Below are 13,577 nucleotides of genomic sequence, written 5' to 3'. Positions count from 1 at the left end.
CAAGAAAAAAAACAAAAAGTATGCTGTGGCTGAGATTCTCATCACTTATGATAAGATTTGGTGAAGAGATCTTGGCTTTTTCATACCCAAAAATGGATGAAGAAGATATCGATCAGAAGAAGAAGATCCTTGGAGGGATTGCTTGACTCTGATTTTGTTCAACCACCACAGGAGGTACCTACAGTGGCTACGTGATGGAAGAGGCAGAAGTTGGAGCAGATGAAGCTGTCATCATCATGAAGCATCAAGGGCTAGGAGTTCATCTTGGAGTGCAAGGCAAGATAGAAGGCTCGGATTGATGATTATTGGTGACCAAGGAAGGACCAGAGGTAATTGCATGTTGGGCTTTACATTCAGTTTTCTCTTCTCTCTCTCTGGCCGAACCGGTTTACATGAAGAAGAAGAAGATTAGCTTGGTTTGTTTGGTTTCAATCATGGAGGCTTCCCCCTGTATATAAGGGTGAACAGCCAGGGCTTGAAGCAAGGAGTGAGAGTGCAAGGCATAGAGTTCTCATAGCTACTTATGCTAACAGAAGTTCTTCTCCTTCAATGTTTTTATTTTGTAATTTTTCTGTTTAATTTTGTCTGTTTTGAGTCTCATGGAAAAAAGGCAAACAGTGAGGTTTGTAAAGAAAAAGCCATAGAGCGAAAAAAGGCAGAGAGTGCAAAATTAAAAGAAAAAGCCATAGATGTCATTAGAGGTCCTTTGTACATCTATGTTGTGTTTCATGATTCTGTGGGAATCCCTTTACAAGTTGGGTTAGCACTTTACAGTTGGAAGCTTGGCAGTAACCAAGTCAAGTTCATGATTGGGTTTTAGATTCTGGACTTGTCCCAGATAGGAAGGGTAGTTCCTAGGGAGAATTGGTATTTGTAATCAAGAATGATTATAGTGAAATTTTATCATCATTATGATGGAAACTGGATGTAGGCTGCACTGCACTTAGCAACTAAACTAGGATATATCTGGGTGTAATTTTCTCTCTTTTCTACTCCATTTCTGTTTCTGCTGTATAGGAGATAAAACTAAAAAATATCTCGTGCCGGGTCACGAGATAAAAAGAAAAAGTCTCGTGGTTGGGTACGAGACAAAAATCAAAAAGTCTCCAGAAGTTGTTTTAAAGGCCAGCAAGTGTTGTCAAATGGAAAAATGGGTTAAGATTCAATCTCTCCTTCTCTTAGCCACTGAAATCCATCAAATTATTAATTTTTTTAATAAAATTTTTTTAATTATTAATTTTTTAACAGCATAATTCAAATTATACCATGGATAATTTGAATCAGTCAAATTCGAATAACTTGAAAACGCGTGCATGGGTGTAATTCGAATCACCCTGATTCGAATTACTGTGTGTAATTCGAATCAGGTTGATTCGAATTAGTATGTGTGTAATTGTGTATAATTCGAATGAACATAGTTTGTGAAAGTTGAGTTCGAATTTAGTTGGTTCGAACTACATATAAACATGCCTTGGTTGATTTATGAACCGAATTTTAGTTTGACAGATTTGTGTAAAAAATTTCTCCCCTTGGCTTAATAGAGTGTTTTGCCCTTTTTTTTTTTTATTAAAAAGCAATAACAAAAAAACACCCACACACATGATATTATTATATTATTATAAAAAATGTTATTTATCTTTTAATAATTATCAATTAATCATTCTTTAAATTTAATTTATTAATTATAATATTTTGTAATAAATTTATATTCTAAATTTGTAAAACAATAAAATGGATAAATTACCAAAAATACACTTGAATAATTTTGTTGCTAATAAAATGTACTCGAATATTTTTATTGACAAAAATATCTTTAAATAATTTTAAAATTTGACAAAAATATTTAATATTAAATATGTATTTTTTAAAAAATCTTTAATAATTAAATTTTGATGCAATTTTTTACAAATAATATTAGAAAATAAGATATTTTAATTCTTAAAAATTTGATAAAAAATCACTAAATTTTAATGATAAAAATAACTTTTTTAATTATATTTACAAAAAATTGTATTAAGTTCAATTTTTAAAATATTTTTAAGAATACATATTTAATATTAAATATTTTTATCACCTTTTAAAATTATTTTTAAATATTTTTATCAATAATAAAATTTGAATATATTTAATTATATTTTTTATAGTTTATCCGAAATAAAACACATAGTGTAACTTCTTTTTTAAATTGTTATATTTTTTTCCTCTTTGTTCAAAAAAGCGGTTACTTTTTTGAATTCGCTCTACGGTATCTGAATTTTTCGGTTTCCATCGTCATCACCAGTACGTTCTTTTAATGTAAAAATCGTTCATTTCAAGCTTTTAGCTTGTTTCAGATCACAGGTATTCCACAGGGTTCTTGAACAATGCAGAGTTTCCAGGGATTCCAAAACTGCAGCAAAAACCCATGCAAGGGTTGTAGTACTTGAGTATTCAGTTGGTGTGTTATTTTTATTTATTTTTTTATTTTTTTTTTTTAAAGGGATATCGGGTAAGCGGCTTGAGGGATTTAAAACGTCCCAGCGGGAACTCGCTACATCTTCGGCTCATGGAACGTGTGCATCATCGACGCTACTATTAGTATCATTTGGCAAGGCATACAACAGAATTTGCTAAAATTTGAAACCACGCAATGGAAGACGCCATTGGAGAGGGTTCCAGCTTCGTCATTGGGATCATTGAAAATAGAGCCAAAGAGGTTACGATCTTCGATTCTCTCTCAAACATTCATTTCGTGTTTTATTTCTGCTCCAACTTTTCTAATCCGTATATTCCTTTCTCCCTATTGATTATTGTTTGTTTTTGAAATTTCTATATTTGTAGTGGTTGATTATTCGAAGGATATATAAGCTCCATGTTTAACTATTCTTTATTCATTAATCTACATTCTAGATCTGCGCGCCGGTAGGAATCTCAATAAAGGAATAGTTAGAAAGACAAATGTAAAATTGATTCTCATTGGCAATGTCAACGAAGTGCAGTAGTATAGTTGTTTTAGCATACCGTTTGTGTTATTTGGGCTATAATTCGTCTTAAATGAATATATTCTACTTTTGCTTAATTTTCTATTCATCAGGTAAATGAGATTTATACTGCCTAACTGGAACAGGTTGGACTAGCTGCTCTTGATTTAAGGTCCGCGTCCTTGCATCTATCTCAATATATTGAAACTAGCAGTTCATATCAAAACACAAAGACGTTGCTCCATTTCTATGATCCCATTGTGATCATTATTCCTCCAAACAAGTTAGCATCCAATTCCGCAGCTGCAGTTACAGAATTGGTTGATAGATTTTATGCATCAGTCAAGAAGGTAATATCTATAGTCTTGAGGGACTAATACCTGAAAAAGAGAAAAAGAGTTTTATAAGGCGTTGGACTCTCCTATCATATTAGCTAGCTTTTGTAGTGATAGTTTTTCCGTAGTCTTGTAGCTCATTGCAATCTTTTTCCCTCTCTCACTACATCCTTCTCTCATTGTTGTGCTTTGAATGCAAAACAATATTGTTGGCATCCTTGTAGTACAACGTTTATTTTATGAGTAGTTCTTTTATGTGCAGGTAGTTTCAGCCCGCGGTTGTTTCGATGACACAAAGGTTTCCACACATGCTTTTTTGCTCTTCAGTTTACTTCAAGATTTAGGTTGTTGTAACAACTTTTTTCTGGTAAATGGCTAAATGCTACTGAACCTTTATTTTATAGGGTGCTATCCTAGTAAAGAACCTAGCTACTAAGGAGCCTTCAGCACTTGGTCTGGACACGTATTACAAGCAGTATTATCTATGCTTGGCGGCCGCGGCTGCCACTATTAAGTGGTATTCCCAATACTCAGTCAATATAAATCTTGGTGATCCCCCGTTAGTGATGTCTAAAACCTGAATATTAAAAATTGTTTTCCTTGATATTGAAGCTTGAGTTTTTCGTGTATAATGCTTTCTTAGTTCTACTGCACTAGTCATCTTTCTTATTAGGTTTTCTTTTCTTGAAAGGTTATGAACACTAACATCCATATGTTTATGTAAGTATGGATCCTCATTTTCCTAGTGTTTGATTGCCTGCAATCAAATTTTGACTGTACATGCACAGGATGGAAGCAGAAAAAGGGGTCGTTGTTACAAATCACTCGTTATCAGTATGCGTTCTGTTTCGCATTGTTGTTCCTTCATTTATTCTTTCTTGTTTCAATTAATTTGAAGTCAGTATTGTTTATCTTATCACTGGCATTCCCTGAATCTTGGAAAAAAATAGTATAGGTCACTTACCTATACAACTTCATAGTTTGAACTTCAACTCTTTACACACTAGAAGTCTGCTGCAAATCTAAACATTATAAACATCTGTTTATAGCCATTCATTGGGTTGTTAATGTTCTTTAGGCCAATGATCAATGTCAAAGATCAAATTCTTTAACCAGAGAACTCCCGTATTTAATTTTTATATTGATTTAATCTGCACCTAATTCTTGTGGGATGAATACTGCTTATTTTTGCTCTTCAATGCATTTCACTATCTCAGGTCACCTTTAATGGATCGTTTGATCACATGAATATTGATGCAACCAGGTACCTACTTTTCTGAGGGGATAACTGCTTCTTACTGGGAGATACTTCTCTATTGTTTTTTTACGTGTACTATAAGTCAAAACCGACTCAAGGCTCATTTCTTGTTAAAGACTGATGCAGTTTTTCACTTTTCCTTTGTTCAGTTTATTCATTTATTGTTGCTTTCATTTCACTGAAACTCTTTTACATTTTGTGGAGCATATTTTGATTATTAGTTGTGATTTGAAAGTGATAACTATTTTGGGATTTTGTGATACTGTAGGAAACACTTTCAATTATCAACAGGAACCAATTCCTATATGTTAAATTGAACAACAAATGTATGGTGCTCCTGAAAGTAAATTATTAAATCATATTTTGATCTACAAATATGCCATGAAATCGCTTTTGACTACTTTGTGTTAACGGATAGGACTGTTTGCCCCTTTGGATTAGAAAACGGGATACATTTTTTTGTAAGATATTCTTTCAGTAATAAAATATTGATACGGCATCTGTTTTATGCTAACGGATTCTGTGGTCAAAATACAATGGCAGTGTTCAAAATTTGGAAATTATTGAACCATTTCACTCTGCCTTGTTGGGAACTAGCAACAAGAAGAGAAGTTTGTTTCACATGCTAAAGACAACTAAAACTACTGGAGGGTATGTGGTGAATCAACACTAGTTTCCTGATGCAGAAGATCCAGTTTGACATTGTATTTGTACCTCCAGGACTAGGCTCCTCCGTGCCAATCTGTTGCAGCCACTAAAAGACATTGAAACAATAAATGCTCGTCTTGATTGCCTGGTTAGTGTTTATCACGTTGATTCAATTTGCCTTGTTATTTTCGACTTTAAACCGTATTATTGCTGCCTCCTTCAAAGCTCACCTTGTTATAAATTTCAGCTCCAATGATATTCTTAATCGTCGGTGCTCTAGCCTGAAACTTAGTTACTTAAACTACTTCACCTCTCATAATTGCATGCTGATTTTTTTTAAGTTTGGGAACAACCTTACAGAGGTTTAACAGCACTCCTATAATATTTATATCATGTCTTCTAATATTGCATTGTAGGATGAATTGATGAGCAAAGAACAACTATTTTATGGTCTCTGTCAGGTTTTGCGTAAATTTCCAAAAGAGACTGGTAAGTATTGTAGGATGAGTTGATCATGAGCAACAAACTGATGAATGATGTGTTTGATAAGTTTTATACATCTCTGTAATAACAGAGCTGTATGGTTCTCTTAATTCAGATAGGGTATTATGCCATTTCTGCTTTAAGCCAAAGAAAGTTACAAACGAGGCCTTGTCAGTTGACCATGCTAAAAAGAGTCAAGTGCTAGTATCGAGTGTTATTCTCCTTAAAACTACTTTGGATGCCCTTCCTCTACTATCAAAGGTACCTCTATCTCATACACAAAATCACAAACTAGAATAAATATTCTGGCAGTAAGCAATTTAGGCTGAAAAAAGGGAGCTTGTAGATGATTTGATCCTTTCTTCTGCAAAATACAACAGGTGCTTAAGGATGTGGAAAGTTTACTTCTTTCAAATATCTACAAGTCAGTTTGTGGAAACGAGAAATATGATCTTATTAAAACAAGGTATATGCTAGAGTTTCCTTCTGACTATGAGTATATGCAGTGGTTATAAATTATATCTTCCTAGTATGAAAATTCATTCAAGTAGAGGGAATACCAAATTATATATCAACCTATATTTGCTTCATCCGTAAAATAGCTCCTGAGTAATACAACAACTTAATGCACTGTTTGTACCCAATAAAACTCTATATATTGTAAAACGCTCCATCAGCCAACGACTTGTTAACTCGGGATTTTTTTTTTACCTCAGGATAGGAGATGTTATTGATGAAGATGTGCTTCATGCCCGTGTTCCTTTTGTTGCTTGCACTCAGCAATGCTTCGCTGTCAAGGCTGGGATTGATGGTCTCTTGGATATTTCGCGAAGATCATTCTGTGACACCAGTGAAGGTTTATAAATCTGCCTTGGGTGTGATCTCCATGCTTCCAATATCTTTCTTGTGCATGGGTGTAATCATTCTTTAAATGAAGCATTACCATTTACCATATGAGACTTAACTAAAGCACTTGGTGTTATATTCATAGCTATCCACAATCTTGCAAACAAGTATCGAGAGGATTTCAAGTTGCCGAATTTAAAGCTTTCCTATAAAAACAGGCAGGGATTCCACTTTGTTATACCACAGAAGAACATTCAAGGAAAACTTCCAAACAAGTTTATTCAGGTTAGAGATTTCTTTTTGGTATGTTATCCTTTTATTTAATCTTTGTTTCCTAAACCTAGTTTCTGCCGGCTTTATTAGGTCGTAAAACATGGGAACAACATTCATTGCTCAACTTTGGAACTAGCATCTGTGAGTAACTAGCTTGAACGTTTGACTTGTATTACACTTACAACATTTTAGTTTTGGTTTGCGTCCTACAAATGTGTTAACATATCAAATAGTGCAGGTTTTATGTGAAACTACAACACTAAGATGTTGCCTTCCTTAGAAGCTTGTCTTGGCTCATGAAACGATTGTGTTTCATTCGTTGTGGTTAAATTTGCAGTTGAATGCTAGGAATAAATCTGCAGCAGCAGAATGCTATACCAGAACAGAGATTTGCCTTGAAGGTAGTACTTTCTACTTACTGAGGGAACTAGCTAATGCAGACTTTCATAGGTCTTGGCATATTTATTCTTTATCAACTACTAATAGTGCATAAATTAGACAACTTTCTAATCTGGCATGTAAGAAAGGAAACTACTGTAAAGGTCATTTAGTTCCTTGGGCTTACAATATCTCATATTTCAAGTATTGCATTTCTTCTGTCATAATGTATATATTCTAATAGAAAAGAAATCACAGAACTAATGGATTTCATCCGGGAGAATGTCTCTGTGTTGACACTGCTTGCTGAGGTCTTGTGCTTGCTAGATATGATTGTGAATTCCTTTGCTCATATGATATCCACTAAGCCTGTCGATCGATATACAAGACCAGAATTTACTGGTAAGAAAATTTGGTATTTCATAACATTTTTGTATCTGGATCAATAAAATTCTTGATTGATGTTTTCTTTTGTTTTCTAGAGAACGGACCAATGGCAATTGATTCTGGTAGGCACCCAATTCTAGAGAACATACACAATGACTTCGTTGTATGTAATGATATTTCCTATTTTCCTCTCTTTCTTGTAGAAGAATTTCTCTTCTAACCTATGAGTAAATTACCTTTCTGCTTTGTAGGCCAATAACATTTTTCTTTCTGAAGCCTCAAATATGGCGATAGTGACAGGCCCCAACATGTAAGAGAATTTCTTCTCAGAATTTAAAATTCAGTTATGTTAAAATTACAAGTGCATTTTACTGGCAGAAAATTATTGAATGATTTTGGTAGAAATAAGGAGCCTTGTAAACAGACCCTAAATCTCCCAGACGCATTAATGGGCAAAGGAAGCACTCATGGTGCAAAATGATTTTATTTAGAAATACCTCAGATATGAGTTTATCGGTTTGAAAAATTGGATGCAGTATGAAAGTTGACTAATTGACTTTTCTGGCAACAAGTCTGGTCCTTTTCCTTCTATCAATGTGTGGCATCAGTTCTTTAAATTATTCTGTTCCTTACCTACACTTTATTTTGTGTACTCCTTGCCCCCAGGAGTGGAAAGAGTACGTACCTTCAACAAGTGTGCCTCATAGTTATTCTTGCTCAAGTTGGATGTTACGTTCCTGCTCGGTTCTCAACTCTAAGGGTAGTTGATCGAATCTTTACAAGGATGGGAGCAGTTGATAATCTTGAATCAAACTCTAGCACGGTACAGTTTTAGGCGCCTGCTTTGAGAGTATTGAACTTATATCTTAACAATGTTCATACAGAATTATATGTAAAGATGTGTGTAGTTTATGACAGAGATGAAGGAGACGGCTTTCATAATGCAGAATGTCTCACAAAGGTAATGCACCTTTTTTTTTTTCCATAGGCAGAGATTGCAATTCTTACTAAACATTCTGTTGGATGCAGAAGTCTGATTGTTATGGATGAACTTGGGAGGGCCACTTCGTCTACTGATGGATTTGCAATTGCATGGAGTTGCTGCGAGCATCTTTTGTCACTCAAAGCGTAATTTGTTTCTTGATTTTCAATATTTTCCACTAATGGAGAAATTTGGTTGAAGCTTTACCTTTCTATCCTGCAGGTATACCATATTTGCCACTCATATGGAGAATATATCAGAATTAGCAACGATTTATCCAAACGTGAAAATTCTTCACTTTCATGTTGACTTGAGAAACAACCATTTAGATTTCAAGGTGCTGCCTCTAAGAATCTTTTCGTGCTTTGAAATGTTTATTTCCAAACTGAAATTCCGCTTTATGTAGTTTAACCTTAAGGAAGGACCAAGACATGTCCCACACTATGGCCTTCTCTTAGCAGAAGTGGCAGGACTACCAAGTTCGGTTATTGAGACAGCCAGAATGATCACCTCCAAGATTATAGAAAAGGTAAATGTAACCACACATTTTGTAGAATTTTTATTTAAAAGGGTTTTGAATAGTTAGGGTATTTTTTAGCAGTTTTATACAGACGTGCTTGCATAAATAAATAGTCAAAATCACATTAGGAAGCATGTTTATTTGAAGAGCAAAGAGCAATTGTGAAATCAGTTATAGCATTATGTTGACTTGCTTTTTCCTTTAGGAAGTGACGAGGATGGAACTAAATTGCTTGCAGCATCATTCAGTACAGAAGGCTTACCTGGTTGCACAGCGCCTAATATGCCTCAAATATTCCAATCAAGATGAGGAGATGATTCGCCAGGCGTTGTCGAATCTTAAAGAATGCTACCTCGAGGACAAACTTTAGAATTTGCTTGGTTTATTCAATCCATTCGCGTGTGTGAATATTCATTATTCAATGTTTTTGTTACCCATGATCACATCCAGTGTCATTTGATTTCCTCGGACAAATTTGGACTTTGCTTTTAGAATTTGCTTGGTTTATTCAATCCATTCGCGTGTGTGAATATTCATTATTCAATGTTTTTGTTACCCATGATCACATCCAGTGTCATTTGATTTCCTCGGACAAATTTGGACTTTGCTTTTAGAATTTGCTTGGTTTATTCAATCCATTCGCGTGTGTGAATATTCATTATTCAATGTTTTTGTTACCCATGATCACATCCAGTGTCATTTGATTTCCTCGGACAAATTTGGACTTTGCTATACAGTAAAAATGGATCTAATTAGAAGTTATTTGAATTTAAGATTATTAAGTTTACCTAAAACATCCAGATATCAAAGAGAAGATCGATGCACAAAAATTCTTTGTTTTAAGCCGTGGAAAACAGCATTTAAACGATTAATTACGCTAACTTGAGGATTATATCGGTACGGCAGTTATATAAAGGAAGTCGATGTCGTATTACAATATAATTCATCCCAACAAAAAAGAGAAGCTTCAAAACTTGACAAATTATAGAAAAGTATTTGATTCAGGCGTTCAAAACTCAACGACTTGGAAGTCAAAACATCAAATGCCATGTCCTCAAAATGGTATTCAGGTAATGAAATAAGAGATAACTGCATAGAAATAAATCAACGATAACGACGAAGGGAAAGAGTGTTGTTTCTCTTCCAGGTTGCCCTGCGGGATGGACGATTTTTGTGATAAAGATGTCCCTTGCCACGTAGACCTCTGTTGCTTTTGCCAGCTGAAGTAAGTCCACGCAGTTCCCTGTGTTTGTGCACTGGATTGCACAGCCAATTGATTCTTGGATCGTTTCTGATGGCAGCATGGGCAACATCTACCATAATTATCTCAAAGTACTTGTAGGTTGAATCCTGAAAAGAGAAATAATAACGGTGAGGAATAGGATAATCATCACGGATATAATTATAAAAGAAGTTTCAATTTATAGATGTGTGAAATAACAAACCTCATTCACCCAATAAGAATTGAGGACCCTAAGGCCACCCAACTTCCTTCCAGCTCGCTCCTCAGCAACAGACCTCTTGCTCCTCTGGAATTTCAGTTGGGTAACACCCTGGTTTGTTGGCTTACCATAAACAATACCTTTGGGTACTGGTCTCTTGCGGCCACCCCTCCTTACACGAACACGGTAAACAACATAGCCCTACATTTTTAAAAAATTAACAACAGACCACAACAAACACGGGAAGGCACAGCAACACTACAGGGACAGACACTATACATTTTACACAATGCCAGTTGAATGTTATGGCAATTTAATCATAGCATCAAACAATAGCATAACATCAATGTAAAGGTAAAACATAAGAACACAAAATGAATCCAGTGAAAAGAATGTGTTGAATTAAGAGAGACATAATTAAACCAACAGGACAATTTGCAATTCAATTTGACGGAGTCACTGTAATTTAATATCACTGGTGTCAGGAAGTACTCAAAAATTGTATATATTAAAAACTCTTTAAAGAGAATAAACATTTGCAATGTGACAGTGCATAATAAGCACCATTACAACAATGTTCATATAAATCCACTCAATAATCCATTCTAATTTAGAATTTAGCAATAATGTCTGAAAAAGCAGCTTACAAGTGTTTACCAAGTGGTACACATAGATGTCTCACAATGCAAGGTGAATAAACCAACAGGGCATATCAATCAATTCATTGATAAGTCTGTTACCTGCTTAGCCTTATAACCTAGGCGACGGGCCTTGTCAGGGCGTGTAGGTCTTGTCACACGAACAATGGAAGGTTGCTGACGATATTCCCAGCACCTTACACGCTGAAGGAACCTCATGACATCTGACTGCTTCTTGCGCCATAGCTCAGAGACATACTTGTAGGCACCTATTGACAATAATAACAGTAATTTAATGTTACACATTTAAACAATATACCAAATCGTATCAGAGTGGAAATATAAAACAATGTCTAAAATAGATCAAATGATGCATGCTTAATTAACCATTCCATTATATTTGAGATTATGAGACTATGTGCTACCTATAAGCTGCAGAATCCTGTATATGACAATAATTTGGAGATTCACTAAGGTTAGATAAAAGACGAGTACTGAAATCCAGTATGAAATACTTTGGCATGTTATTTAACAATATCCCTAACCTCATTCTAAAATCAACTTCGGCTGTTTACTATTAGTTAGATCCGAAAATTAAATTTACAAAAATTACAAAGTAGAAGTTACTAGGTTCTCAAATCCAACAAAACTAGCAACGCAAGAAAGATATCCTACGAAGTAATCATTTCAACCATCAAATCATAAATATGATGCAAAGGAAGAATAAAACAGAAGCTAATATCATTTCATAACAAAAAATATAAAATGAACTTAACGCAGACAGAAAAACCATAACCGTAGACTGAACAAGCATCAAAATAAAAAACAAAACCAAATAGTTCATCGTAGCAGGGAGAGAATGCTTTGATTTGCTTTCGAAGCTACGTGTTAAACTACAACGAAACAATAAAGCTACGTTAACTAACATAACATCCATTCAAGCTCATATTTTCGCGGAAACACAAAATCATACAATGAAACAAAATCTACGAGAAAGAGAGTGAGAAGACAGAATAATTTCGCATTGAAATACGATGGTATAAAATGGAACAAAACGGCGAAACAAAACGAGATCTGAAAGGAAATAGCAATGGAGATATGAGTGTGTGGAAAGTGTACCCATCGCGCAGACTCCTTCGTTGGAAGGGTTCAAGCTCAGCTACTCCAACTCGGAACTAGGGTTTCTGCACTACTCCAAACTTTTATAGGAGCGCCTCTCCCCCCAAAGCCCATGAAATTTGGATCATCTCCTTAAATGGGCCAAAATATGTTGACCCAATCGAGCCTTGTTCTTTGTTTGTGAGGCCCAATTATATTGTCCTCGGTTTTATCTCCTACTCGCGCAACTGTAACGAGATTTTACTTTCAAAATGGGTCTTTCGGTCCAAGAAAATGAGTAATTTAGTGTTTATTTAGGTGAGTTTCTAAGAAAAAAAAATTTTTAATTATTTTTTTTAAAGATTTTGTAAAAGATAAAAATAATTTTATGTTTGAATATTTTATATAAAAAGATTTTTTATTTATTAATTATATTTAGATATAATAATATAAAATTTTTTATTTATTTATTATATAAAAACATTTTTTTAAGAAAAAAATTTTAAAAAAAATATAAATTACAGCTACTCAAAAAAATATTTTTTTATTATTTTTTTAATGTTTTTGTTTTACTATTAAAAATTTGTCAAACACGCTAAAAAAATATATATATATTTTTTATTGAAAAATTTTTTTTTATCAAAATATTAACGTCCAAACAAATACTTATTACTCTTTTTCATTTTCTTTATTTTATAATTTCACTAGTGAATCAACTCATGCTATACACAAAAATAAAAAAGCCACCTTAACAACATAAAAGAACTTATGCTTCATTATAATAATATTTGATATTTGATTGATTCTCTTTAAACCATATTTATATTCATGTACTTACTTAATTAACCTTAGTAGTGAAGTTTGTGTCTGAAAATTGTATTTTAGAAAAATACATGTCTTACAAAATAAGTAATTAACCTTGCCCTTTTGAACAAAAGCAACTTTTGCCATGTGAGGAAAGATTCAATAAAATTTTGAACATGTAAGAACTTGGTTACAATACATATAAATCAACATATCATCATCCTCGTGAAAGCAGCGACGAGAAAGGCCCTCCATCAGGAAACGTCTACGTCTGATATCTTTGCAGAATTCGTCGGTTGGAGGTGCAGCGGGAGATGCTCTATCCTTGAGATTCAGACATAATTTAACTATAAAAGGGAGTAACGTCGCTACTAATTTCTGTGAGCGGAGTTTGAAAATTTGGTGTTGCATCAACGTCTAAAAAAGAGGGGGTGTAAGGAGGTAGGAAGAGCGCTATGCCACCGCTGATCTGTCGATTGTGGCTCAAGTTATTCCATTCAAGGAGACAAGTTTTCTATTAAAGTT

General features: G+C 34.2%; 2 protein-coding genes across 5 annotated transcripts; one reads left to right on the top strand and one right to left on the bottom strand.

The window, feature by feature from the left end:
- Window positions 1-2,303: 2,303 nt before the first annotated feature.
- LOC112801497 (DNA mismatch repair protein MSH4) lies at window positions 2,304-9,788 on the top strand. Of its 4 annotated transcripts, none has more exons than XM_029298352.2 (24): window positions 2,304-2,695; window positions 3,107-3,310; window positions 3,558-3,593; window positions 3,700-3,812; window positions 4,084-4,129; window positions 4,513-4,559; window positions 5,097-5,204; window positions 5,274-5,349; window positions 5,618-5,690; window positions 5,776-5,945; window positions 6,065-6,150; window positions 6,401-6,540; window positions 6,676-6,815; window positions 6,894-6,944; window positions 7,141-7,204; window positions 7,440-7,583; window positions 7,664-7,731; window positions 7,820-7,878; window positions 8,235-8,391; window positions 8,477-8,529; window positions 8,598-8,696; window positions 8,773-8,887; window positions 8,957-9,079; window positions 9,280-9,788. In XM_029298352.2, exons 1-24 carry the CDS (start codon window positions 2,630-2,632, stop codon window positions 9,280-9,282), a joined length of 2,241 nt encoding a protein of 746 aa, XP_029154185.1. In that variant the 5' UTR covers window positions 2,304-2,629; the 3' UTR covers window positions 9,283-9,788. The 4 variants fall into 4 exon arrangements, with proteins under 4 accessions (XP_029154185.1, XP_072093317.1, XP_025700049.1 ...); XM_072237216.1 differs by having other exon boundaries at window positions 2,305-2,695; window positions 8,601-8,696; window positions 9,276-9,788; XM_025844264.3 differs by having other exon boundaries at window positions 2,306-2,695; window positions 9,276-9,788.
- A 245-nt stretch (window positions 9,789-10,033) lies between these two features.
- Window positions 10,034-12,386, bottom strand: LOC112801498 (large ribosomal subunit protein eL15z). The gene is made up of 4 exons (XM_025844266.3): window positions 12,270-12,386; window positions 11,253-11,419; window positions 10,516-10,713; window positions 10,034-10,420 (listed from the first exon to the last, which is right to left on the bottom strand). The coding sequence occupies exons 1-4, from the start codon at window positions 12,271-12,273 to the stop codon at window positions 10,175-10,177; spliced, it is 615 nt and encodes a 204-aa protein (XP_025700051.1). The 5' UTR covers window positions 12,274-12,386; the 3' UTR covers window positions 10,034-10,174.
- Between the last annotated feature and the right edge of the window lie 1,191 nt (window positions 12,387-13,577).

The sequence above is a fragment of the Arachis hypogaea genome, chromosome 5 (genome assembly GCF_003086295.3).
Source record: "Arachis hypogaea cultivar Tifrunner chromosome 5, arahy.Tifrunner.gnm2.J5K5, whole genome shotgun sequence".
Taxonomy (NCBI): domain Eukaryota; kingdom Viridiplantae; phylum Streptophyta; class Magnoliopsida; order Fabales; family Fabaceae; genus Arachis; species Arachis hypogaea.
The sequence above is the reverse complement of the archived record's forward strand: the minus strand, read 5'-3'. Positions and strand labels throughout refer to the sequence as shown.

Bases quoted from the DNA above. Each gene is read 5' to 3' on its own strand.
- LOC112801498 (XM_025844266.3), bottom strand. The intron at 10,714-11,252 runs GTAACAGACTTA...TTAAAAATGTAG, and splicing joins TAGGTTATAAGGCTAAGCAG to GGCTATGTTGTTTACCGTGT. The intron at 10,421-10,515 runs GTTTGTTATTTC...TTCTCTTTTCAG, and splicing joins ATTCTTATTGGGTGAATGAG to GATTCAACCTACAAGTACTT.
- LOC112801497 (XM_025844264.3), top strand. From the start codon at position 2,630: ATGGAAGACGCCATTGGAGAGGGTTCCAGCTTCGTCATTGGGATCATT. The intron at 6,816-6,893 runs GTTAGAGATTTC...CGGCTTTATTAG, and splicing joins TTCCAAACAAGTTTATTCAG to GTCGTAAAACATGGGAACAA. The intron at 8,530-8,597 runs GTAATGCACCTT...TGTTGGATGCAG, and splicing joins ATGCAGAATGTCTCACAAAG to AAGTCTGATTGTTATGGATG.